The 25,650-nt window shown below is 36.1% G+C and overlaps 1 protein-coding gene across 3 annotated transcripts; it reads right to left on the bottom strand.

Moving 5' to 3' along the window:
• Nucleotides 1–914: 914 nt before the first annotated feature.
• On the bottom strand, nt 915–24,564 carry NARS1 (asparaginyl-tRNA synthetase 1). Of its 3 annotated transcripts, none has more exons than XM_044657798.1 (15): nt 24,498–24,564; nt 21,089–21,171; nt 15,842–15,907; nt 15,644–15,736; nt 15,469–15,558; nt 12,128–12,206; nt 11,267–11,337; nt 9,175–9,261; nt 7,878–8,099; nt 7,561–7,760; nt 6,829–6,964; nt 5,883–5,996; nt 4,088–4,219; nt 3,385–3,516; nt 915–1,560 (listed from the first exon to the last, which is right to left on the bottom strand). In XM_044657798.1, the coding sequence occupies exons 1-15, from the start codon at nt 24,562–24,564 to the stop codon at nt 1,429–1,431; spliced, it is 1,704 nt and encodes a 567-aa protein (XP_044513733.1). In that variant the 3' UTR covers nt 915–1,428. The 3 variants fall into 3 exon arrangements, with proteins under 3 accessions (XP_044513733.1, XP_044513734.1, XP_044513735.1); XM_044657799.1 differs by lacking the exon at nt 24,498–24,564 and adding an exon at nt 22,748–22,852; XM_044657800.1 differs by lacking the exon at nt 24,498–24,564 and adding an exon at nt 22,748–22,852 and having other exon boundaries at nt 21,089–21,168.
• Between the last annotated feature and the right edge of the window lie 1,086 nt (nt 24,565–25,650).

The following is a 25,650-nucleotide window of genomic DNA, read 5'->3' as shown; positions in this document are numbered from 1 at the left end:
TTGCCTAGCCTTGCCACTCTTCTATTTTAGAATTGATACCAAGATACAAGACAAAAGTTTAAAAAAGTATCTCAATTCTTGAACTACAAAAACATCACAAGTAATTTTATTTTTAGTTGCAAAATTAAATAAAGCTTAATTAGTATCTAAATCACACCAACAAATTAGATCTAAATCAATTCATATAACAAAAAGAAGCAATTAGAAGCACATCATTTTAGGTATTTATCCTTTCCCAATAATGCCAATATTGTCATTTTAATACTCTAAATTAAATGTAAGACATCTTTGGGAAAAATAGCAAAATGCAAGCAGCATACTGGTAATGCAAGAGATTTTCAGGTGTAAAAAAACAAAACTATCCAAGCAAAATATTTCTCTGGGTTGCCATTTATTGATTTCCAAGATTACAGTTAACTGAGTGTATATGACATGCATTTTTAATTGACCAAATTTGAACTGAAGTAATAAGTACACTGTGAATGAAGAAGATGGCCCAGATTAGAATCCAAGACATAATGAGAAAGTTCAAGCAACTATTTCTATTAATTGTTAATTACTATATTGCTATCCTGGCTTCAGATTCTTTGGGAACTCATTTATTCCATATGATTTATGGAAATGCCAGAAGAGAAGCAGCCTGACTCTTCAGCAGAACAAAAGAACAGAAACCCTGCCAATTGTTTAACTATCCCCAAAATAGCGTTCATACTGTTTTCTCCCTTTTGACCTCTACTAAACAATTTGATAAATCCTGCAAATATTTTCATTTCTGTAGTACATAAAATTGTTTAAATGCATGTAAACTCTGGAATGCTTATCTGACAATAATAAAGGGGATACATAGCTGAAGAAAATGACTCATTTTATTTCAGTATCTACAGCTGAATGACATTTATATTAAAGCAATCTAGTTAATCTAATTAGATATCAATTTTATTCCAAGCTTTTGGTTCTTAACCCACTGAAAGAATAAGATGCCATAAATCACAAAACATAGAATTTCAGTAGCAAAGAAAAAAAATATATAAAAAAACCTTCAAGTTACTAGGATAAAATAGAAATACCAGGTGTCAGTGGTAAATGGTATATGAGACACACGGTCCTGTACAGTCCATAATCAGGGCTGAAATACATTAGTAACTGCATACTAATATGCCACAATATCTCTCTCCTAATACAATAATTTTTGTAAATTGTATTTTGTAAATTGTGGCAATTATTTTTCTAAAAATGACAACATAAATATCACTTGAGGTTTTGGGATATCCCAAATAATTATGACCATTTTAGGGCAATGAGAATAGACCACAGAAGCAGTGACAATCTAATGGGACAAAAAAATAAATGGATCATTTCCTTATGGACAGTCATGTTTTTTCATTAAGCCATCTATACCCTTCCCTATTACTGTCATTCATTGGACAGTTAGGGCTTACAGCGCTGTACGAAGCGTGGGTACAGGCACACATCTCGGATGTGGTATCTGTTCAAAATCCAAGTTAAGAATCGTTCCAAGCCCAAGCCATATCCTCCATGAGGGCATGTACCATATTTTCTCTGTCAAAAAAACAAATTTAAAAAAAAGAAAGAAAAAAGAAAAAAGTTAAATGTTAATTTTCTAATTTCATCTTATTCAACAAATAGCAAATGTTCATAAAGACTAAGTGAAAGACAGACATTGTCAGGTGCTGAAGGAGATACAAAGCCAAGACATGCACCTATGTTCAAAAAAAACTTTTAATTTAGTAGAGAAGACATATGCACAAATTGCTGTAACACAGTATTTTATAAGTACATAAAAGAATGTAAGATCATGAATTTAGAGCTAGAAGGGATCTCATTGTAGAGATGAGGAACTAAAGCCCAGAGAAATGAAATACTTGTCCAAGATAATTCAGCTGGAAAATTACTGGGCCTGGACTCAAATCCAACTATAACTCCAAATCTTATGTTTGTTCTACAGAGATTATGACTGTTCATGAAGGAAAGCTCACTTCTGGTTTAGAACAGGGAGTTTTCAATGGAAGAAGTAGCATTTGAAATGTGCTTTAAAGAACAGCTGGAGGGGCAGCTAGGTGGCTCAGTGGATAGAGTGCCAGGCCTGAGTCAGGAGGATCTGGCTTCAAAACTGACCTCAGACACTTCCTTAGCTGTGGGACCCTGGACAAGTCATTTAACCTGGTTTGCCTAGCCCTTGCCCTTCTGTCCTAAAGTTGTTGCTAGGACTGAAGGTAAGGGTTTTTAAAAAAGGGAAAAGAATAGCTAGAATTTCAAATATTTGGAAATGAGGGAAAGATGACGACCATTCTAGGCATGGGATACTGCATGATGTAACCCTATATAACAGAGGCATTTCATGTTCTACCTGGTAAGCACAGTTTAAGTGTTCAAGAAGCTAAGTCTCATTTGGCTGGATGAAGATGGAAGAAAGACAAAGATAAACTGGAACTAGGTTATAAAAGGGCTTAGCCCTTGTCTTTTGGATGACAGGAAGCCAATGGTAATTTTTAGGAATGCAGTGATTTGGTCAGAACCTTATGCATTAAAATTAATCCAGGAGTGGTGTGAAAGTTCATTTAGAAGGGAAGGGTAGAGGCACATAAAACAATTACAAGGCCATTAAATTAGTCTTGGGAGAAGTAACAAAGATCTGACCCGGAGTAGAGTCATATTGGAAATGGCAAAAAGAGGACAGATGCAATAGATACTTGCAAAGATAGAATTAACAGCCAGGAGAATAGGAGGAATCAGAAGATGACTCTGAGGTCTTAAGAATGCAGAGGAGTTAGGGTTAGAAGTATAGAGGTGACACTAAGAAAAACAGCAAAGTCCAGAAAAGCAGTGAGTTTTGCAGGCAAAGATGAAGAATAGAATTTAAAAGTTGTTGAGGTGCCAGAAGGAAATCTAGGAATAGATAGAGAAGCAGCTAAAAGTTTTTATCTGGAGCTCATAAAGTTGTTGTGAAGAGAGAGGTAAGAGATTAAGAATTATTTTTATAGAGATTGAGAAAGAATGTAATAGGCCCACCGACAGAAAGATGAAGGCTTTGTGAACTATCTTAAAAATCCCAATCTAATGGTTTCAGTAATTTTGGGGAAGTAAATTATCCTCATCAAAAAAGTAACTTCTAGCCTGATGATTCCAACAAAGCTCAAATATGAGGTAACACTTTGCCATCATCAATAACAGAGATACTAAATCATAAATTAGAAAGTAGAAAATGCCTAAGCTAAACATAAAACCTTTCACTAAGTTCAATTTTATAAAATATGACCAAAAAAAAGGAAGCTGACCAAGTTGTGGTAACTATCAAATAAATTTGCTACGCTGAACTCTTGTTAAAAGATACAAAAATAAAACAATTTTAAAAAGTGTACCTACCTGGTCAGTGTACCAGTAGTAGGGAGTAGAATCAATGCCTTCTCTTTTATATCCCTTTAGCAGTTCTTCACTATCCCAGATACGCATGGAACCTCCCACAATCTCACCAACATTTGGCATCAACACATCTACCTAGAAAAACCCCCAAGGACAAGAAGTTGCATAAGTCTACTGCTACCAGGCAAGCAAACTAAAATTATTTTCTTAACAATTAAAAAAAAGTTGGTATTAATCTATAGTTTAAATGAAAACGAGAACTACATTCCCCTAAGAAGCACCTCTAAAGGGGGGCAGCTGGGTAGCTCAGTGAAATGAGTCAGGCCTAGAGATGGGAGGTCCTAGGTTCAAATCTGACCTCAGACACTTCCCAGCTGTGTGACCCTGGGCAAGTCACTTGACCCCCATTGCCTACCCTTACCACTCTTCTGCCTTGGAGCCAATACACAGTATTGACTCCAAGATGGAAGGTAAGGGTTTAAAAAAAAAAAAGCACCTCTAAAGCTAATTTTGATCATTCCTGGCCTAAAATTAAACAAATCACTTCCCCATGGCTAAGAAAAACAATTTCAGAAACAATTTTATCATTTCACGTTGGGAATAAAATATTTGTGGTTTTAAACAATAAGCTATATAGCATTCCAAATAGTGGTCCCCACCCCTTTAAAAAAGAAGGCTCTTAATACTACTTGAATCACCAACTGACAGATTCAGTAAGCTGGGAATCCTCAGGACATCGCTGCATATAGAAGGACTTGATCTCTACAGGAAATCGACACAGCAAGATTGGTTCATTAATGGTGTCTGTCATCAGTCTCTCAGGGGCTTCTGGGATATCCTGAGGTTAAACAAGACTTCATTAACATTTACAACTAGAAATGCAACAAGACACCAGGAGCTCTCTCCCTCTGCACCAGGCCTTTGTCCTACTGATGCAACATACTAAGTCACAAAAAGTAGGGAAGGGTTAGTCTCACTTGCAAAGCAAGCAATTTTAACATATTCCAAAATTCTTCAAGAAGTAGTTGATCAAACAATAAGAAGACATCTGCCTCCCCGATTTATAAAGGAATTCAGACACTATATTGCTGAAGTCAGGGAAATAGGAAAAAAAATGTTCATATGTATGTTTATATATATATAACCCGATATGACAAGAAACTAGGAACCAGTGAGGATGGATATATCAGTTATTATTGAGTTGACCAATTTATCTGGCTTTGAAGTAAAAGTGTTTCATTAGTTTCATGAGCCTTAAGTAATCAGTGAAGGTCTCAGGACATCACTGCTTTATATGAAAGTGTATTATTAAAAACAAGCACCTGTAAACATTTATGGTTATTTGCATCTCTTTACTTGTATCATTTTGGCTGGCAATAAGAGGCATCCAAAAAGCATGTAATCCAAAGTGGCATATTTACAAGCACAAAGTACACATGAGACAACTGGCTAAAAAAACATGATAATAAAACATGTTAATCAGTTTTCACATATATCCTTTTGTGTTATGTGAATATGTATTTCAGTGCATGATATATAAACATTCAAATTGTAATAAGAAACTGTAGCTAATGTTGGTAAAGACTTGGCAGAACAGTTACTACCATGTATATATGATACTGCATATGTGATATAATCATTAGAACTTTTAGCTTTCCCCGCTAACCCTTGATTAACAATCAACAAGAAACTGTCAGGTCATTTAGATGTTGATATGAAACACAGTATTAAATCTCATCTAAAACAGTCAACCCTACTTATAAAAATAAATAATATGGAAACAGGTTTTGGGTGATAATACATGTATAACCCAGTGGAATTGTTTGTCAACTCCAGGAGGCGGGAGAGAAGAGGGGAAGAAGAGAAAATGAATCATGGAACCATGGAAAACTTATGTGTAAATTTGTAACTAGAATATAATAAAGAGAGCATTTCAAAAATTAAATTTTAAAAGTCAACCCTACACAACAGGGGCTTTTTATGTACCACCTGGTAAACTTAAAAGATAAATTATTTTAAAGATGATAAGTGAGGAGCAGAAATGAAGCTAGATGAGGAGGGTGCCAGAGTAGGGGTAGTAACTTTAAGGTATGATGTTAAGCAATATGACCAGGACTGATTCTAGATAAAATCATGACACTGGGACTCAGACACTTCCCCCATTTGATCTCTTCTCCCCTCCTCAGGCTTTTCATTTTAAAAGTCCTTACTATTTCTTGCCTCTTATTCATAACCATCTCATCACATTGCATGTTCAGCAGCTACCCTATTCTTTCTTCCTCACAATTCAGGAAACGAATAAACAAGAACATTGGTCAAATGCTATTACATTTAGCCCAGAGAATCATGGGTAGTGGCTGAATCAAGTCCTAGGGAAATACTGCTGATGTAAAGGAAGAAAAGAACAAAGAAGACAGAAGCACTGATAAAAAATTTAAAAGATAAAGCCAGGCAGATGCTTCTCATTCACTGATGTTTTGAGACTGGAAAGTATTTCTTACCTCTCCAAATTCATAATAGGTACCATCCTCTTTCTTTACATCATGTTCCTTTAACCACACAATAGCATCTGAATAGTTCATCCGTTTGAAAGGTCTTTTGGGGGGGGTGAAGGTCTATAATGAAAAAACAAAACACATAGTATTTTAAAATAATTTCTAAAACCATTGTTCCCAGCCAAAGATCATTAATGTAGGAAGGAACTTCAGAGATCCTAAATGGTCAACTCATTTTATGAAGGATGAAAGCAGAGTTCTAAAGAGGTGGATTTATTCTGAACAAAAGTGCATCTCTCAGAGACCATCTGTGCCAAAGGAAAAGTTCCTTCCTCTGAGCAAATCTAATTGGTCTAATGCTCCAGCCAACTAGGCTACTTGGTTCAAAGATAGCAAGTCAGAGCAGTTAGGGAAGTTCGATATTAGCCATTAAGGCATGTTGGTTCCTAATAATCTAGAATCAGTTGTCAACATGTTAAGCAAACTGACAAGAGCCTCTTGTTACAAGTTTGCTGGTAACATTCATCTATGTATTCTAAAAAAAGGGGTAAGGATTTCCTACTAATGACAAATAGTACTACTGAAGGTCTCCAGGTATTATCTAGGTTTAAAATGATGTTGTAAATCTATTGCTAAAAGATGTGAAGAACTGCAAAGGTAGCATCTGTGCACTGCTTAAAGCTATTAAAAAAAAAAACCCACACACCACAATTCTAAAACATTTAATAGCTCACAGAACAGTTATAAATACCTAACAGGTAAATACATGATGGATAAAATTTCAAGAACACTCATATAAACCAAATTATCACAAAAAAATTTTACCTTTTGTTCTTAAAAATATTTCATTCTTTAACTGTTTGAGCTCATAACAATCTATCTACATAAGATGTCACAAAACACATTTACTACACAAAGAATTTTGAGTATTTACTTTCACTAGAATGCATACCGGATTGAGGTCATATAATAAGCTTGCTGCAGGTGATTTCAAGATCCTGTCTACTACATCACAAACCAAGTCTTCCAAACGGTTTAGGAGATCATCAAAAGTCAGGAAAGGGCACTCAGCTTCAATGTGAGTGTATCTGAGGAAAAAGATGACACCAGAGGATTTCATGGCCACTAGGCTTTTGACTTAAATTTTTCTCTAACCCAAGGAATTTTAATGGAAAACTGTCTAGGAAGGTAACATCTCAATAGCAGTGACCATACTATTCAATTCTAATATTGTGATTTCTTAAACTAAGCAATTTCTTGCTGCTGCTTCTTTTAAAACCCTTACTTCCTATCTTAGTATTAATTCTAAGCCAGAAGACCAGAAAGGGCTAGGCAGTCAGGGTTAAGTGACTTGTCCAGGGTCACAAAGCTAGGATGAATCTGAGGCCAGATTAAAAACCAAGCCCTCCTAACTCCAAAGATCAACACTATAACCACTATGCTGTCTACCTGTTTCTCTTGCTTATTCTTTATAAAACTTAGAGAATAAAGTCATAGTGAACAAATGGATACATTTCTATTCTACCTCTGAGTATCATAATTGATGTTTTCCTATCGTAAGTAAAATTTCATAAATTTCCCATTTAAAATTATAAACCTTTATATATTAGCCTCGCTACAAAGATATCATGCAAAATCCTTTCCCTGTGAAAAGATAAAAAAGAAGAAAATGGCATTCCCATACTCTGCTAGGTGTCTTCGTGTCCTGGACTGTTCTGCTCTGTATGATTGAGCAATACAAAAGACATCTCCTAAAGCTGGGAGACAAGTTTCCAAATATAGCTGTGATGACTGAGTTAAAAATGCATCTTCTCCAAAATAGTCAAGTTTGAAAAGTGTGGAACCACCTTCCACCTGTGTTTGTACTAATGTTGGAGGAGTGATCTGTTAAAAAAAAAAAAAAAGGCAAAACGGACATTGAAAAAACCATTTAAAATGACAACTAGCTTGAAATGTTCTAAGAACAGAAGTTTATGCAACAGAAAAGCATATTATACTTACTTCATAGTATCCCCTATCAAAAAAGTGATCTCTAAAGCATCCGGTGACTACTGAACGCACTTTCAATATTTTGGACATGTTCTCTCCTCGGATCATCATATGCCTATTGTTAAGCTGAACATCTACATCAGACTCTTCATTTATCAGATTATCAGCTCCTCCAGCAGGGGCCAAGCCAATCAATTCCCAATAGTCACAGCTTAATTCATGGCCTCCTGGTGCCTTAAGTGTATTTTGAATACAGGGGTGGAAAGAATGAAAAGAATTATAAAACAAAACAGATGTTGGACCATTCAACAATCCTAATTTAGGTTATTAGTGAATATTTTGGAAATTTTTCATTAAGGTGTTGACCCAAACCTGCAACTTCAGAAGTAAGGGGAATTCCCAGAAAGGTAATGCCCTCTATTCAAGGTTCTTTCTTTCTTTCTTTTTTTTTAAACTCTTACCTTCTGTCTCCAAATCAATACCAAGTATCTGTTCCAAGTGTAAGGGATAAGCAATGGGGGTTAAATGACTTGCCAAGGGTCACATAGTTAGTTAGGACTTGTCTGAGGTCATATTTGAATGTAGAACCTCCTGTCTCTGGGCTTGGCTCTCAATCCACCAAGTCACCTAGCTGCCCCTTTATCAATGTTCTTTTTAAACGTATAGTCTTAGAGTCATCTGACTTTTCCATGGTCAAAAAGCCAAGATGTGACAGTGATTTGAAGTCAAGATTTCCTGACTCTGAGGATGATTACATACAACATTTCACATTGTGGATAATAGTTTTAAAAAATCATTAAAATTCAACAAAATTGGAAAAGACAATTTAAATGTAGATATTTAAATAGTTTGCAATGCAAAACAAATGATGAAAAATCAGTCCCCTACTAATCATTAAGAGAAGCAAGTGCTCCCTTTTATAAAGTAGCTGAACAAGGAATAAGGAAGTGAATGTGTAGATGATTAGGCAAGAAAATAGTTACTGGGACAAAAATCCTAATGCCCACTGTTTTTCAATCATACTCCTGGCAAAGAAATGTTAATGCCTTAAATTCAATCTTCCACACAAATGTAATTGCTTCTCTCAAATATTTCTTGCCAATATCTATGACTCTGAGCTCCCTCTGGTGGCTGATCAACCACATTTTTTTCCCCTCACCAAAAGCTTTATTCTATCAATTGTCAACTAATTAAATGCTGTTAATGTGTCTAACTATAAAATAAACACTAAAATCTAATCATTATATTTGAAGGTTTTTTTAAATTAAAAATTATTTAAGGTGTTTTCAATAAATAATTCCACACTTACCTGCTTGCCTTCAGGTGTAAGATTGAGTGTTCCATACACTGCAACACTACTTTCTGTAGACAAAACCACTCCATTGTAACACTGACACTATAAAAGAAAAGTCATTTTTAGTAGATTCTTCTACTCATACTTAACTAGATAACCATATAAAGAATATAGAGGTATTATTTATGAACAATTTACTTTTCTATGGAACAAATCTAATTCTTTCAAATTCAGAACAAAACAGCCAGTGTCTTAACTCTTAATGTTAGGCAAAAATTTTTCATGTTAAGAGAAATGGTTTATTGTTTTAGAGGAAATGGAGTGGAGTCGCATCTATATTATCGGAACGATGTGAGGATGTATATGACTAGAAACTGTGACAAATTAGAGTACTTAAATTCACATGCAAAAGCAACAGTACAATATCTTAAATAATGAGAATTAAAAAATGTTATAAATCCCTTTTAATTAGGGAAATGCAAATTAAAACAACTCTGAAGTACTGCCTCACAGCTATCAAACTGGCCAATACGACAGTAAAGGAAAATGATAAATGTTGGAGGGGAAATGGCAGTACTGGGACACTAATACATTGTTGGTGAAGTTGTGAACTGATCCAACCATTCTGGAAGGCAATTTGGAACTATGCCCAAAAGGCAATAAAATTGTGCATAACCTGTAATCCAGTAATACCTACTAGATCTGTATTCCAAAGAGATTATAAAAAAGGAGAAAGGTCCTACTTGTTCAAAAATATTTATAGCAGCTCTTTGTGTTGGCAAAGAATTGGAAATTGTGGGAATATCCACCAGTTGGGGAATGGATGAACAAACTGTGGTATATGATGATGGAATACTATTGTGCTATAAGAAATAATGAGCAGGATGATTTCAGAAAAGCTGAAAAGATCTACATGAACAGAATAAAATAAGCAGAACCAGGAGAACACTGTACACAGTAACCACAATATTGTACAATGATCAAACTGTGAAAGACAGCTACACTCAGTAATGATCTAGTGATCCAGGACAATTCTTAAGGATTTATGAAAAAGAATGCCATCCACCTCCAGAGAAATTGTTGGAGTTGGAATGCTCTGTATTTTTATTTTGGGTTTTAGTCTTATATGAGTATTCTCTTACAACAATGGCCAAATATGGAAGTTTTGCATGATAATACATGCATAACCCAGATCAAATTGCTTATCATTGCCAAGGTGGGGGGGGGACAATTTGTATCTTGTAATTTCAGAGACTGTATGTTGAAAGTTGTTATTGTGTGTAATTGGGAAAATTAAAGTACTAAAAAAACCCAATAATGAGAATAATTAACCTTTCTTTAAGGCAGGGGTCGGCAACATATGGCTCTTTCTGCAGGAGCCATAAAGTCAATTTTTTTTCCGGCACTGTTACAGGAGCGCACTGTGAGCACTGTACGGTTCTCATGAAATTACATTTTAAAAAATGTGGCGTTTATGGCGCTCATGACCAAAAAGGTTGCCGACCCCTGCTTTTAGGGAAAACTGATACTTCACCCATTATTCAAAATAATTTCTTTATTTTTATTTTGAATATTTTCCCATAGTTACATATTTCATGTTCTTTCCCTCTCCCCCAACCCCTTGTAGCCGATGCACAATTCCACTGGGTTTTACATGTATCATTGATTAAGACCTAATTCCATACTATTGATAGTTGGACTAGAGTTATCGTTTAGCATCTACATCCCCAGTAATATCCCCATCAGCCCATGTGTTCAAGCAGTTATTTTTCTTCTGTGTTTTTACTCCCACAGTTCTTCCTCTGAATGTGGCTAGTTTTCTTTCTCATAAATCCGAAACAATTTCTTAACAAAGTGTAATTCAACTTTTCCTTCCAAGTTTGTAGGTTTTTAAAAAATTTTCTAAAAAGCTGAAAGCTATTCTTTCCCTAGTTGCCACACAAAATGTTAGATATTTTAAAGATAGGTAATTTTTTATAAAAGAGAAAATAATCTACAGATCACCTTGAAAGTCATAAAATGCAAATTGTAAGTGGTCGAGTAGAGGATTAAAATAACTGTTAAGATTTCTTTCTATGCTAATAAAAAATTGAATAAAAAAAATTACCAGTTCATCTGACAAGACACATTGAAGATATCCTGTACCATCTCTTAATATAAGAAACATTAAATTCTTCCCTAAAAACAAAAAAGAAAAGTAATTTTTTCCCTTAGAGATGTTATTAAGACCTTTATAGTTCATTTTTTATGTAGCAGTTTATAAACCCAGGTCTTTCTGAGTCACCATACTTTCCCCATCTTTCATTTGGATAAATAACCATTCATTTCTATATCATCATACTGCATTTACATTAGTGTTTTCAATGTTTTCAAAGCATTTTTACATCTTTTATGTTATGTGATACTTATTAAAAACAAAATTAAACTCGTAATTAAGTATGATTAAATAGGTCAGAATTATCATTCACAGCTGGCAGATTCATAAATGAAGGCAAATGTGGTTCAGGTTACACATCAAGCCAATTTTAAAGAATTCTACAAATGGAAGGGAACTTGGCCACCTTTTAGTCCAGGAGATTATAACCTTTTTTTGCATCATGCAGCCTAGGAAAGCCTAGATCCCTTCTCAGAATAAGGTTTTTAAATGAGCAAAATATATAAGCTTACAAGGAAATTCCATTATATTAAAATAGTTGTCCAATTTTAAAAAATAGGCATTTATCTCTGGACTCCACGTAAACACCCCCTGACCTAGTCCAACCTTCTCATTTTGCAGGTGAGGACACTGAAGCTTAGTGAAGTTATAATTTGTCCAAGATCACACCCTTTTGTAACAAGGGACAAGCTAAAGCTCACTGTACTAGGTTTATTACTATTGTTCATAAGTTAATTTTGAGATGTTCTTTACTCTGATATAAGCCTTGTACAAAGATTTAAAATTTTAAAAAGCCAAGGTATTCCAACTTACCTTGCCTACGTAACCTGTGGACCCAACCAAACACCTTCACACGTTGGCCTCGATGTGCTTCTAAAGCACAAATCTTTACCTATCAAGAAAGAATTATAATTTATTACGAAAATGCATAATTTATAACAACCCAAATTTCCACCAAACAATTCAAACCATGGAATCACAAAATCCACAAGCAATATAAAATCCAAGAATTACTGGGATGTCAGAAAATAGAAATGATATTCAAAACTATTTCATTAAAGTAGAGAGAAATAGATAGAAAAGGGAGAGAGGGTGGAAAAGAGCAAAGAAAATGACAACACAGAAATTCAGTCTATAAAGTTGAAACACATTACAATCCTTCTAAGACCAGCAAAAAGGAAGACAAAACAAGTATCCCTATTTTACAGATGAAGAAACTGAGAGCTGAAAAAGATAAAAAATATTGATTAAAGTTATTGGGGGCAGCTGGGTGACTCAGTGGATTGAGAACCAGACTTAGAGATGGGAGGTCCTGGGTTCAAATTTGACCTCAGACACTTCCCAGCTGTGTGACCCTGGGCAAGTCACTTAACCTTGGAATCAATATGCAGTATTGATTCCAAGATAGAAAGTAAGGGTTTAAAAAAAAAGAATTAAAAAAAAATTTAGAAAGTTATTTGTGGCAAAAGTAAGACTGCAAGTTAGCTCTCTTGATTTCTAATCCAGAATAAGGAACAAAATCAAAGCCATCTGGGAATTTTAGTCACATGGATCATATTTGCAAGAGATCCCTAAAACATGTAAGTTTCTTCCCTGGCCTCTCTGTATTGACTAAATATTAAAAATGTTTCAGTATTACTTTTCTTCCCTGAAATTATAAGAGAGGAACTTGTTTAATGAAGCACCAAAAATATTAATCCTTGGTCAGAATAGCACTTTTTCTTTGATATCACTGAGCTAATTATTATGACAAATAGATTCCAAGACACGGAAATGAGCAACTAGGCAGCTAGAACCTTATGTACAAGGATTGTCAATAGGGGAGATGGTAGAGGTAAAGTGTATACAAAGATATGAGATTCTTAATTTATGAAAAGGCAAGGAAAAAATGGGGGGGGGTGGACTAAGGAGGTGAGTGGGTAGAGATGCTTCAATTGCTAACAAGAAAAAAATTAAAAGAAAACTACTTAGTTACACACATTCCTTCAGCCCACTATGTTAAAATCTATTATATAACAAGCACAGAGTAATTCAATGAAATTCCATAAGATACCCACTGTGTGAAAGGGAAGGTGCTAGGGAACAGGAACACCAAGATGAAATAAAACATATTTCAGTTTTCAAAGAACATAAGGAAAAAGTTTCATATGCAATTAGCTATAATACAAGGGAGAATAAATTCTATAAAAATTTCAGCAGGGAAAAGATCACTTTCAGCTTAGGAAGATGGAATACTCAGAGAAATCTTCACGAAAAAGATATGGCCTTGCAAAGAACTGGAAACTGAGGAAGTGTCCATCAACTGGGAAATGGCTGAACAAGCTGTAGTATATGGTTGTAACAGAAAACCACTGTGCCAAAAGAAATGATGAACAGGTTGAGTTCTGAAAAACCTGGAAAGACTTATTTAAATTGATGCAAAGTGAAATGAGTAGAACCAGGAGAATAGAATATACAGAAACAGAAATATTGTATGATGATAAATTGTGAAGGACTAAAATATCATCAGCAAGACAAGGTTCCAAGATAACCTCAAGGGATGCAATAATTTTTTTTTTAAATGTTATACACAACCAAAGAAGGAACTGTTTAGAATTTGACTGCAGATCAAAGTAGGCCATTATTTCTTTCATGAGTTTTTTATTTTAAGTGTGGTATATATCTTTAGTCACAATATGGGAAATATGATTATATAAAAACACTGATATAACCTATATCAGATTATTTACTTTTTCAGGAATGGGGGTAGGGAGGAAGAGAATCTGAATAGCAAAATGTCAGAAACCAATGGTCAAAAATTGTTTCTACATGTAATTGAAAAATTTTTTTAAAGAAAAATATATGACCTTTAAAAAAGGGAATGATTTCAACAGAAAGAGATTAGAGTGGAAGAAAAGGTTGAACAGAATTTCACTCCAGGTATAGATCATGGCATGAATAAAGATACAGAAAAAGAATCAAGAACAATAACACAAGTGTGTAGGTAATCCAATTTGTTTGTAATATAAGAGTATGGTAGGGGAATAATATGGCTACAATATGGCTAGCCTTGAATGCCGGAATAACATTCAGTAAGCAATGAAAAAAGCCAGTGAAGAATTTTAGGTGGAGAATATGATCAAACAACATATAAGAAGATAACTTGGCTGAATGTCTTAAGGATGAAAGGAGAGAGAAAGAGACCAGAACAATAGGAGGCTATTATAATTGTTTAGGTCGAACAGAAGGGATCGGAAAAGAGGTGAGAAATACTCCTCCCCACCCAGATGTCCCATCAGAACCTCAAAATCGACATATTCAAAATGAAACTCATTATCTTCTGTCTAGATACTGGTTCATGTGAGATTCCCACCTCAGAATCACCCTAGATTTGTTCCCTTCCCAGCACTCCAAATCTCCCACCAGCTGCTGAGTTGTCACTTCTACCTCTCCAACATCTCTCTCATCCATTCCCTTGTAGGCAATCACAAATTCCCCCCCTTCCTCACCTCCCCCAAATCCTTGTGACTTCTTACAACAACCACTGCTATAGCCTCCTTATTGGTCAATCTGTCTCCTGGGTATCTACTCTCCAATTCATTCTTTACATCACCACAAAGATATTCCTAATCAAAAATTTTCAGTGGCTTCCTACTGCTTCTTAGACAAACTGCCAACTCCTAAGTCAGGCATTTAAAGCCCCCATAATCAGGGTTCCATCCCACCTATCCAGGTTTAGGATTTTTTTTTTTAAATTACCCCCCCTTCACATACTCTTATGTTCTAGCTAAATAAGCTTATTTGCTTTCTACAGAACTCAGAATCGATTGAAAAGAGGTCTTTGGATTTAGTAATAATGAGGTCATTAGCAGTCTTGGAGAGGGCTGTTTCACTATAAGTAGAGCAGAAATGAAGGAATCAAAAGAATCAAAGCAATTTGATTCTGTGCACCTCCAAAATCAGGCATGCTGGTTATTAAATGATAAAATTATTTTTTAACTCAAAAACCTATCTCCTCCCATATTTAAAAAGCCAATGAAGAAAACAGTTAAAAAGGAATATATTCATCAATTACATTTCCCTTCAAGATACTCAACATACAAAAATTCATTTGTTGCACAAGAAGCTTTGTGTTTCTGATCCCCAAAGACTTGAAACAATCTGACTTTGCTTACACATTTTGCCTCTGGAAGACTTGGATCCTGTTTAATGGTAATTTTCTTTGCTTCTTCTAGGTTTCTTTCTCTTCTTAAATTGTCTTCTGCCTAATGTTAAAGACAAAGCATCTTGTTAGAAAACAGCTTCTAACTGCCAAGCTTCAGAAAGAAAGACATCCCATTTTTTATTTACCTCTTTTTGCTCTCGGGATTCATTCTTCATTCGTTCCCTGTGCCATATTTTTTTAATGTTCTTCAGCTGTGATTTGGAAATAACGTCCCATCTCTAAAAAGTAGATAAACAAGCACAAGCACAAGCACATTTTGAAGGTCCATTAGGAGTCTAATTTTTTAAAAAGAAAAAACTTGACAGAATGTTAAAATACTCAACCTCATTTTCTTTTTGTGAATCCACATAAATGGTAGGAAATGGCTCCTTTCCTGCTGTCATCAAAGCCTTAAAAAAAGAAGAGAGGTCTATCATATTAGAAATAATATTCATGACATGTTTATAGAATTGATACCAGTTGATTTTTATATAGAAGTTTAAAGATTTACAAACTGTTAAAGTTGCAAACTGTTATTTATATCATCTCTATTTATTCTAAAAACAGCCCTATACTATGGTTATTAGTATTCCAGGAAAAAAAACCAACAACTTCTGGCTCATAAAGGTTAAATGACAATGGACTCACAGGATTAAAACCCTGAGGATTCCTGTCAGCACTCTTTCTGCTCTACCATACTGCCTCCCTATTAAGAACTACATAAACATCTCATTTTCTAAAAGATGCTTCAACCAGCAACCTCAACTACCTGGAAGACAGATTTTATTATTTGTGAAAACTCTTAAATAACTGCTTAATTTAATCAAGAAATATTAAGAGCCTTCCTTCTAAAAATTGTAAGTTCAAAAATGACCATTAAGTTTGAAACCTTGGGGTTATCTTTGATTTCTTTTTTCTTTCCCTGTTATTATATCTAATCAGGTCCCAAGTTCCAAAGATCCAAAACATCTTTTCCCTCCATTCCTCTGACCCTCAGCTGCCACGCAACTTTGGTTCAGACCCTTATTGTACTCACTTGGAGTGTGACTCTTTTAATTGTTCTCCTTTTAACAATCTTGCATTCATAAAGCTTTCAAAATAACCTTTCTAAAGCATGGATGACATTTCCAGTCATTCATCTCATATTCTCTCTCTGTCTTTCTCTCCCTTTCATTTTCAAGTTTTAACCCTTACCTTTTGTCTTAGAATAAATACTAAGTATTGGTTCCAGAGCAATTGGGGGTAAGTGACTTATCCAGGATCAAACAGCTAGGCCCAGACTTATCTAGCTGCTCCTTTTCCAGGCATATTTCACACTACCTGCCCCCCATCTGGCACTCCTATACAACCATGTTTCAATCAAGCAGGACTATGAGTTCTTCTCTCAATATATCACCTCCATGCCCAGGTTATTCCCAGGAAGTGAAACAACCTCTTCAGGCTCTCCCTAATCTTTATTTTTCTATCTCTTTTCCTCCTCCAAGGCTAAGCTTAGGTGCCAAATGTTCCACCTACCCTTCTGTATACCTCCAGGTCAAAGTGAATTTGTTCCCTATTATTCCCCAAAAACTTTGATCAGGGATCTCTCCTTTGCTTCCATTATTCTCTATCTTAAAATAAATGTATATACTTTGGAAAGCACAGAGTGTGGTATAATGGATAGAGAACTGGCCTTAGAGCCAAGAAGTCTTGTTTCTGACACCTCCTGAGTATATGATTTTGAGTAAGTCATTTATCTATTTAGTGCTCTAGGCAACTCTCTAAGACTCTAATTTGCAGATTAGATGCCAACCTATGTTGTTACAGGGATTTTCTTCATTTGTACCAATAAAATCACAGGTCTAATTTCTATCCTTGGGGGCCAAGATTGCTTTGGTTTTTTTCTTTATCATTGGCATCTAGTACAATGTTTTGCACCTAATATGTGTTTAATTCTAGCTAAATTCTCTGTCTCCTGGAAATTCTTTTCAATCCTTCAGGGAAATGGTTTGGGAAGGAATCAATAAGCTCCTGTTCTAAGGACAGTGCTTTTTCTAATAGTCTTTATGCAGATGGCAGCCTAAAAATTCAGTGTTGGCCTTATCCAATTAAGACCTGCTTGCCTCTCTTAGATAGTAAGGACACTCAGATGCTAAGTCAGGCCTAGTCTTAAGTCGTGTCCATCAGACAAATATAATGTCTCAGAGCATTGGGAGCTCTGGGAAGTAAGAGGTTATAAAGAGGTAATTTTAAAAGCAGAGCATTATGGCTAGATTATAATGTACATTATGGCTAAAGTTCTCTGACACGACTTACCCAGATCTGACTAGCAGCTAACTGTCCATACCACTTAGGAGATGCGAGTTTTAAATAAAGCCAACACTCTCTTTTTAGTCTGGAATGCACATAAAGCCTTGAAAGAGACCACTAATTGGCACAATTAGAAAAGCTACTATGACAGGAATCTATCGAATCAATTCTAGGTGGTTTGAGGAGTGCTTGCTCTACATAATTTCTGTACTAGGTATATTACATGAGAACTCAACTCTTCTCACTAATGAGACACTTAAAAGGTGAAGCTGTTCTACTGGGATAGAAGAAATCCCTGAAGTTGAGATTTTCTTGAAAACCATCAGTTTGGGGTATGTCAGCAGTAAGGTGACCACCTTGTGACGAAACTATTTTGGCGGTGGCAACTCAAAAAATTATGAAAAAATACAAAATGGCCTTAGGTCCTGATTGGCACTCTTCCTTTTCAGTAGTTACAGTGATAAGAGTGGAGGGAAAAGGGGCAGCAGATGCTTAGAATCACATAGTCAATTCACTTTAATTTGACTGCTGGTATTCTGAATGAAGTATTTTTTCCAATAATTAATGTGATTACTAAAAGAGTTGAATCCTCTCAATTCTGACATCTTTACTATAAATAAAAACAGGAAAGAAGGACATTGCAAGATGGCTTAAAGGTACTTGGAGACAGAAAGAAAGGGGCTGAGGTGGCAAAATGGCTTTTATTGTATATCCCCAAACTATAAGAAATATGATTTCATGGGATATTGGGCACAACATATTGCAGTACCAAGGAGAACTATTTACAAAAAAGACCAACATTAAAATAATTACCAAGTTATATAACAGTATCAGTTGCTAGAGATAGAGTGGTAGAGAAATTTAATGAAGAACTTGGTAAGACACTCCAAATCAAATCAACATTTAATTTGACTTTTGGTGAGTTAAATTCAAAGGTAGGAAGAGATAAGGATGAAGAGAAATATATGAGAAAGGGGCAACTAGTTAGCAGAGTTGATAGAGCACCAAGACTGGAATTGAAAAGACTTGGGTTCAGATTTGGCCTCAAAAACTTCTTAGCTATTTGACCCTGGGCAAGTCACTTAACCCCAACTGCTTACTCCTTTCTGTAATTCTGTCTTAGAGTTGATAAACAAGAACAATTATAAAGAAAATGCTGTACAATGGAAGTGATTTAACCCTGAGTTATCTAAAGCTACTGAAAATTTAAACCAGGAAATGACTGACAAAATGCTATAAACACTATTATAATTTTATCCAAAAGTTAAACTAATTTAAAATATTTATTACAAGACCAAATGAGTCCAGAGAGTATCTTGGTCAGAAAACATCTGACTCACTTGGCAAATGTAGAGAGACAATGCCAGGTTTAGAGATAAATTCATCTGTAAGAACTCAAAAAGAAAGATGATAAATGATTATGAGTAATATACTCTCATAAAGTAAAGAGAAACAGCAGAGGGTTAAATTAGTCTAAGGAAAACTTGGTAAGATGTCCTATTAAGCAAATACATGCCAAGGCATTTGAGGAAAAAACAGAAATAGGACTACAAACAAAAAAAAGCAAGATTTGCAAAAACTATTTCAACTGTGATCTCCCATTAAAATTTAATCTCCTTGTAAATATGGATCATTTTCTTTGAACTTTCCTTCCTAGTAGCTTGCCTGGAGGCTGGCATAGAATGTGCTGAAGAAATGCTTGCTGATTGACTAATTTCTCTCATCAAGATGGTGAAACCATCACATTTGGGCCTTACATCAGAAAACTTGAAATGATTAAAGAGAGTAAAAATAGCACTAAAGTAAGTGAACAGAGATAAGCAATGCAGTAAGACTATACACACACACACACATACACACGCATATGTGTATATATATATATGAGAGAGAAGATTTATGTTGCAGGTGATATATTCACAAGGGCATTGAGGCGTTAACTAAATGACCAAATACTAACAGTGTGGAAAAAATATTTAACTTTAATGATTTCCCCCCCCCAAATAGCTAGGCAGCACAATGGATAGAATGCCTGGCCAAAAGTCAGGAAAACTCATCTTCCTGAGTTTAAATCCAGTCTCAGACATTTATTAGCTGTGTAGCCCTAGGAAAAACACTTAACCCTGTTTGTCTAAGCTCCTCCTGCCCAGAATCACACAGTTACTAAGCATCTGAGGCCATCTGACTTTAGAGCAGGCATTCTATCCACTTCACAACTTAGCTGCCCCAATAAGTTGCATAAGTATGCACAAATCATTTAACTTCTGAGACTCAGTCTTCTCATTTGTAAAAATGAGATTAGTCTAGATGTCTTTTAAGATTCCTTTACGCTTTAATCAATAATACATTAAGTCTTTTTTAAAAATCAGATTTAAGAGTAATTGAAGGGGGCAGCTAGGTGGCTTAATGGCTCAAAGGCCTAGAGATGGGAGGTCCCGAGTTCAAAACTGTCCTTAGATACTTCCTAGTTGTGTGACCTTGGGCAAGTCATTTAACCCCAATTGCCTAGTCCTTACTGCTCTTCTGTCTTGGAAGCAGCACATATTACTGATTCTAAGACAGAAGGTAAAGGTTAAAAAAAAAAAAAAGTAATTGGCATAAGACCTCAAGATTACATCAAAAACTGGTAATGGCAAAATGGGAACTGCAAACTTAATACTTTCAAAATTACTTCATAGGATTGTTTCAAAGTTTATTTGTGAACTTGTGAGTTGTCATTGTTATTATTAATTTATAATTACATATGTCCTCTTTTCAGGGATTGCTACATCCAAAAAGTTTATCAAAAAGTAGCAGATTATAGGTAATGCAAACTTTAAAGAGAGAGGGAAAAAAAAGAAGTAATGGAAGGTGAAACAAGTTTACAGAAAGCATGAAGAGCTTTTGATTCATTTGATTCTGAAAAAGACCTTGTGAAATTGAGGTTTTGAGAGATTAAGACATTTGACAAAGGTCATGCAACCAGCCAAGTGCTGGAGGTAGGATCTGAATCCAGGACTCTCCTGACTTCAAGTCCAGTCCACTTCTTCTTTCCACTGTAATATTGTGTCAGGTATCACTCAACTTTTTTTTTTTTTAAACCCTTACCTTCCATCTTAGAATCAATACTATGTATGAGTTCTAAGGTAGAAGAGTAGTAAGGCCTAGGCAATGGGGGTTAAGTGACTTGTCCAGGGTCACACAGCTAGGAAGTGTATGAGGCCAGATTTGAACCTAGAACCTCCTGTCTCTAGACCTGGCTCACAGTCCACTGAGACACCTAGTTGCCCCTATCATTCAACTTTAAGTGAGAAAAGAAAGTATACCTTTAAACCTGTTTTAAAAGGTTTATCTTTTGTTCCATCACCAGTTGCATCACTTCCCTCTCGATCTGAGACATAAAGTTCTGCTGTTAATTAAAAAAAGAGAAAAGAATTGTCTTGTCAATGGTTCTTTCAGATATGAAGTACTTATTCCAACTATATTATCCTCTTTCGTCTTTATGAATTTAATAGATATGCTGTCATTTATAAGTACAGTACTAATTGGGAAAAGGCACAATATTTACAATGATAACTACCTCAAACCACTCCTCTTTAACAAAATCTTTATATTTCAATATTACCTGCATCCTGATGTAGTGGGAAGAATATTGGATGTGGAATCAAAGGTCTTGGGTTCAAATTCTGACAATTTGTTCCTTACAAGTTCTCTGATTTAAAGTCACTGACAAGTGACAACCTTTCTAGGAATCCCTCCCAAATCTTTAAAATGAGAAACATTTAAAGAAACGGAAACCAAAGGGGTACCTATCAATTGGGAAATGACTAAAAAAATACCCACTATATATTAACTCAATGAAGTATTACTGAGAAATATTCAGGGGAATTTAAGAAGAATTGTCTGAATTGATATACAGAGAGGGGAAACAAACTAGAAAAATATTTTATTGTATATTGTATAGACAAACAACCTTGAATGACTTAGGAATTCAAATCAGTGCAATGATAAAACCATGACTTCAGAGGACAGATGATGAACCAGGCTACCCATCTCCTAACAAAGAAGTTATGGACTATAAATGTAGAATGAGACATAACACTTTTGGACATGGAACAAACCAGTTTTGCTTGACTGCATATTTGTTACAAGGGCTTTCCTTTTCTTTCTTTTTTTTTTCTTTTAAAGAGGCAGGGGGAGTGAGGGAAATCAGTTAAAATTCCTGTTAATTGAAAAATAGGGGAAAAAAATAAAACAGGGTATTAGATCAAGGATTCTTAACCTGAGGTTCATGAAATTGCTCTTTTTCATCCTGATAACTATTTCAATATAATTGGTTTATTTTTTATATCTTGATCACTGTACTTCAATAACTGGTTTCCTTTGCAATTTTATGTATTTTGCTATATGCGTTAAAAAAAAGTTATTCTGAGAAGGGATCCATGGACCAGACGTGTCCATGAGACCAAAAAAGTTAAGATCATGTGCACTGAACAAGAACTTCTTTGCAATTCTTTCCAAGTTTAAATCCTAAAGCCAACCAACAACATAAAGGAGTACACTCACTGACCCAAAATACATTTCAGGTACAAATGTGACCATGTTATAAAGACAAAAACCTCACTAAGACTAATAAATTTCAACTACTGATCACGAATTCACCCGGAGGCCCAGGATGAATTAGTTTTCAATTATTACCTATTTCTCCTTGGGAATGGGGTGGGGGTTCTTAGAGAAGGTATGGGGGAGGGAGGTGCGGTGCATCAAAGTGACCCCGAGCATGCAGCAGTGAGTGGCCAAGGCCCGATTCCTTTCGGGGCCAGCAGTTGCCTTCAGGCCTAAGGTTGGATTACGCCCACCTACCCCCAGCCCTCTTTTGAGTCCCGCCAGATCCCCAGGGTCCCGGGAAAACAGGTGTTAGGGCCGGCCCGGCTTCCCCAGAGACCTAGAATGGTATCCCCACTCCTCCCGGGCACCGCACTCACCCAGCCCAAGCCCGGCCACCGCGTGGGTCACCTCTAGAGCCATTTCAGCCCAGTCTCGAACCCAACCCACAGCGTGCAACAGAGATTATTCCTTCCCGGATAATCTCCGTTCCCATGTGTTGCATCAGATTGGCACCGCCCCGGCCACCTAGTGATTCATCTCTGAAGCCCAGCTCCATTGGACAAGAGGTGATGGCAACCGAAGCCAAAGCTGCCATGTTAGCTCAGGGAAAAGGTCACTTCCGGGAATTCCGGAACTCAGAAACGGAGCCCCGCCCTCTCCCAATCCTCTAATCCCTCCCATCCCCCCCATCCAGGTTGTAGACCCCTTTCAGTAAGCGCTCCCAGTTCACCGCCACATAGTCTTCTGGAGATAGCTGAGTGAAACTGAAAAAACTAAGCCTTCCTGGGAAACTAGGGGAAAGGGGGTCGGGGCATCCCGATAGCCTAGTTCACGAATTGCGGTGGATGCCCCGCCCTTCCTCCGCAGAAGAGAGAATCGCCCCTAGGCCCAGCCAATCAACCAAGATCCTAGGAACTGAAACAGACCTCAGCGGACAAGGCCAGCTGCAAAAGCAGCAAGTCGCCTAACACGTTCTAGTTGAATGAATGGAAATAATGAGTTTCTCTTATGCACAAGCAACCCCGCTAGAGGTTGAGAGAGAGCGAGCCACATCAAAAGATAAAAACACGAACATTAAAACAAAATCAAAAAAGCCCAAATACCGAAAGGTCTTTGCCTTTAAAGGCTGGAAAGTAAGATCACTTCTTCAGCTCCTCCCTCGCACAAGTCAATAAACAAAGATTGTTAAAAATTTGTCACCAGAAATTTACTTTTTCTTGTCTTTCTTTTCCCCAAATGGGTAGTGTGGAAGGGAAAGATAATCGATTTCTGTTCATTTTTTTATAGAAAGGTGGAGCATGCTACATATATAAAATGTTTGCATTCCCTTTCAAATGAAGTCATTGTTTTACTTTGTTACAAAGTAAGAACAAGTATAAATGCAACTAATTAAAAAACAAAACTGAAAGTGACAAAATAAAGCGTGTCAATTGCTTATTCCGTGCCATGCATGTGCTAAGATCATCTTCCAAACTTCATCTTCCAAACGACATCTTCCAAACTACAGCACTGTCACGCTCAGGAGAAAGGGAGAAAGGATAGACAACTCCTGCGTCACAGCAGCCCCATCACCTCCAGAACCGGCACAGTTTTCTTTTTCTGGCCCTGTTCTTACACCCTTTAAATGAAGAGCGCAGGGCTGCCTTCTCATTTTCCCCAGCATTTAGCATGTACCACTTTGGGGACACTTACTACAGTCTCCTTAGTTGTGTACTTCTATAGAAATATTTTTTTCCTGGTTTTGGAACAAAAGGGACATGGATTACAGGATAACCAGGGCAAATCTCAAGAGCTTCAGTTTCCTGACCTATAAAATTAAGGTAATAATGGCACTTATCTCACCAAGGCTGTGTGGTGAGGTTCTCAGAGGATTATACATGCAAAGTGCTTTACAAATTTTAAAGTGATTTATTATTTATTATAGTCCCTTAAGGACTATAAAATTCATTTATCTTTATACAGCTCACTGATTCTTACACACAGTAGGTGCAAATATTAAATGAATGAGCAAGGGTTATTACTCTCCCCAATTTCCTGAACATGGCCTCATCATAAGATTCCGATTCTAGCAAAGGATGCTCTCCCCTCCAGGTCCCAGATGCTCCCTTTTTCCCCACTCAAACTCACCCAAAACCATCCTGGTCACCTCTTGTGACAGCTGTCCCAGCACCACCTCCACACCACTTTGCGGCATTCGCTCTAATCACCTTCCTTGCATCATGCATTACCTAATTGGTCAACGTAATGGGTTCTGGCTTGCAAACCACAATTCTATTGGCGATAAAGGAAGGGCAAATGACGTTAGAGACGCCATGTTGGTTGAGGGCTTCATCTTTCCCTTTCTCCTCAGGTTTTTTTTTTTTCTTTCCTTTTCCCCTTTGAGGATCTTAGACACATGGAGAGTGAACACACCCCTCAAAGAAGAGAATTTCCTGAAGGTGTAGGGAGCCAGCTTCAGACAACCTTAGAAGCTTTTTAGTTCTAGGGTCAAAGAAACATCATTTCTGTCACAACTGCAATAGGCAGTCATCTCACAGGTGTTTGAAGACCTCTCACTGATTTCAGAGGTAACATTCCGCTTTTGAATAGTTCGAATTGTTAGAAGTTTTAAAATTTTAATTAATTCGTTTGTTATATTTAAATCCCCGGTTAACTCTCTCCCTTCCCTCCTCCTTTAGAGAAGGCATCATTTGACAAAAAGATGTATGAATAGGTAAAACTATGTCTTATTTTTATTTATCAGTTCTTTTTCTGGAAGTATAAATACACAAGTCATTTTTCAAGCCACCTTTCTGTTGCTGTATACAATGTTCTCTTGGTTCTGCTCGGTTCACTCTTCATAATTTCATGTCAGTCTTTACACGTTTACTCCAAATTTGACCTGTTTGTCATTTCTTATGGTGCAGTAGTATTCTGTCACCATCATATACCACAACTTGGATAGCCATTCCCCAACTGATGGACATCTCTTCAATTTCCAGTTATTTGCTGCCACAAAGAGCTGTTATAAATATTTTAGAATATATAGTTTCTTTTCCATTTTCCTTAGTCCCTTAGAAAATAAACCTGATAGAGATATTTCTGAGCAAATTCCAGATTGTTGTCCAAAATGGTTGTATCAGTTCAGAGTCCAATAAATAGTGTTTTAGCTTCTCCATTCCACCCCCCCCATATATGTGTAAATAACATTTCCCCCCCATATATATGCATATATATATATATATATAATTTAACAAGGTATTAACAAAACTCTCATTTGTCAGTGCCTTTAAAAACTTTT

The sequence above is a fragment of the Gracilinanus agilis genome, chromosome 1, assembly GCF_016433145.1.
Source record: "Gracilinanus agilis isolate LMUSP501 chromosome 1, AgileGrace, whole genome shotgun sequence".
NCBI classification, from domain to species: domain Eukaryota; kingdom Metazoa; phylum Chordata; class Mammalia; order Didelphimorphia; family Didelphidae; genus Gracilinanus; species Gracilinanus agilis.
Note: the sequence above shows the minus strand (reverse complement) of the source record. Positions and strands in the feature narration are given on the sequence as shown.

Excerpts from the sequence above, each read along its gene's own strand:
- NARS1 (XM_044657798.1), bottom strand. The coding sequence starts at position 24,564 with ATGCCGCAAAGTGGTGTGGAGGTGGTGCTGGGACAGCTGTCACAAGAG. Across the intron at positions 12,207-15,468 it reads GTCTTCCAGAGGCAAAATGT|GTAAAGATTTGTGCTTTAGA; the intron begins GTAAGCAAAGTC and ends CTTTCTTGATAG. Across the intron at positions 11,338-12,127 it reads CCACAGGTTACGTAGGCAAG|GGAAGAATTTAATGTTTCTT; the intron begins GTAAGTTGGAAT and ends TTTTGTTTTTAG.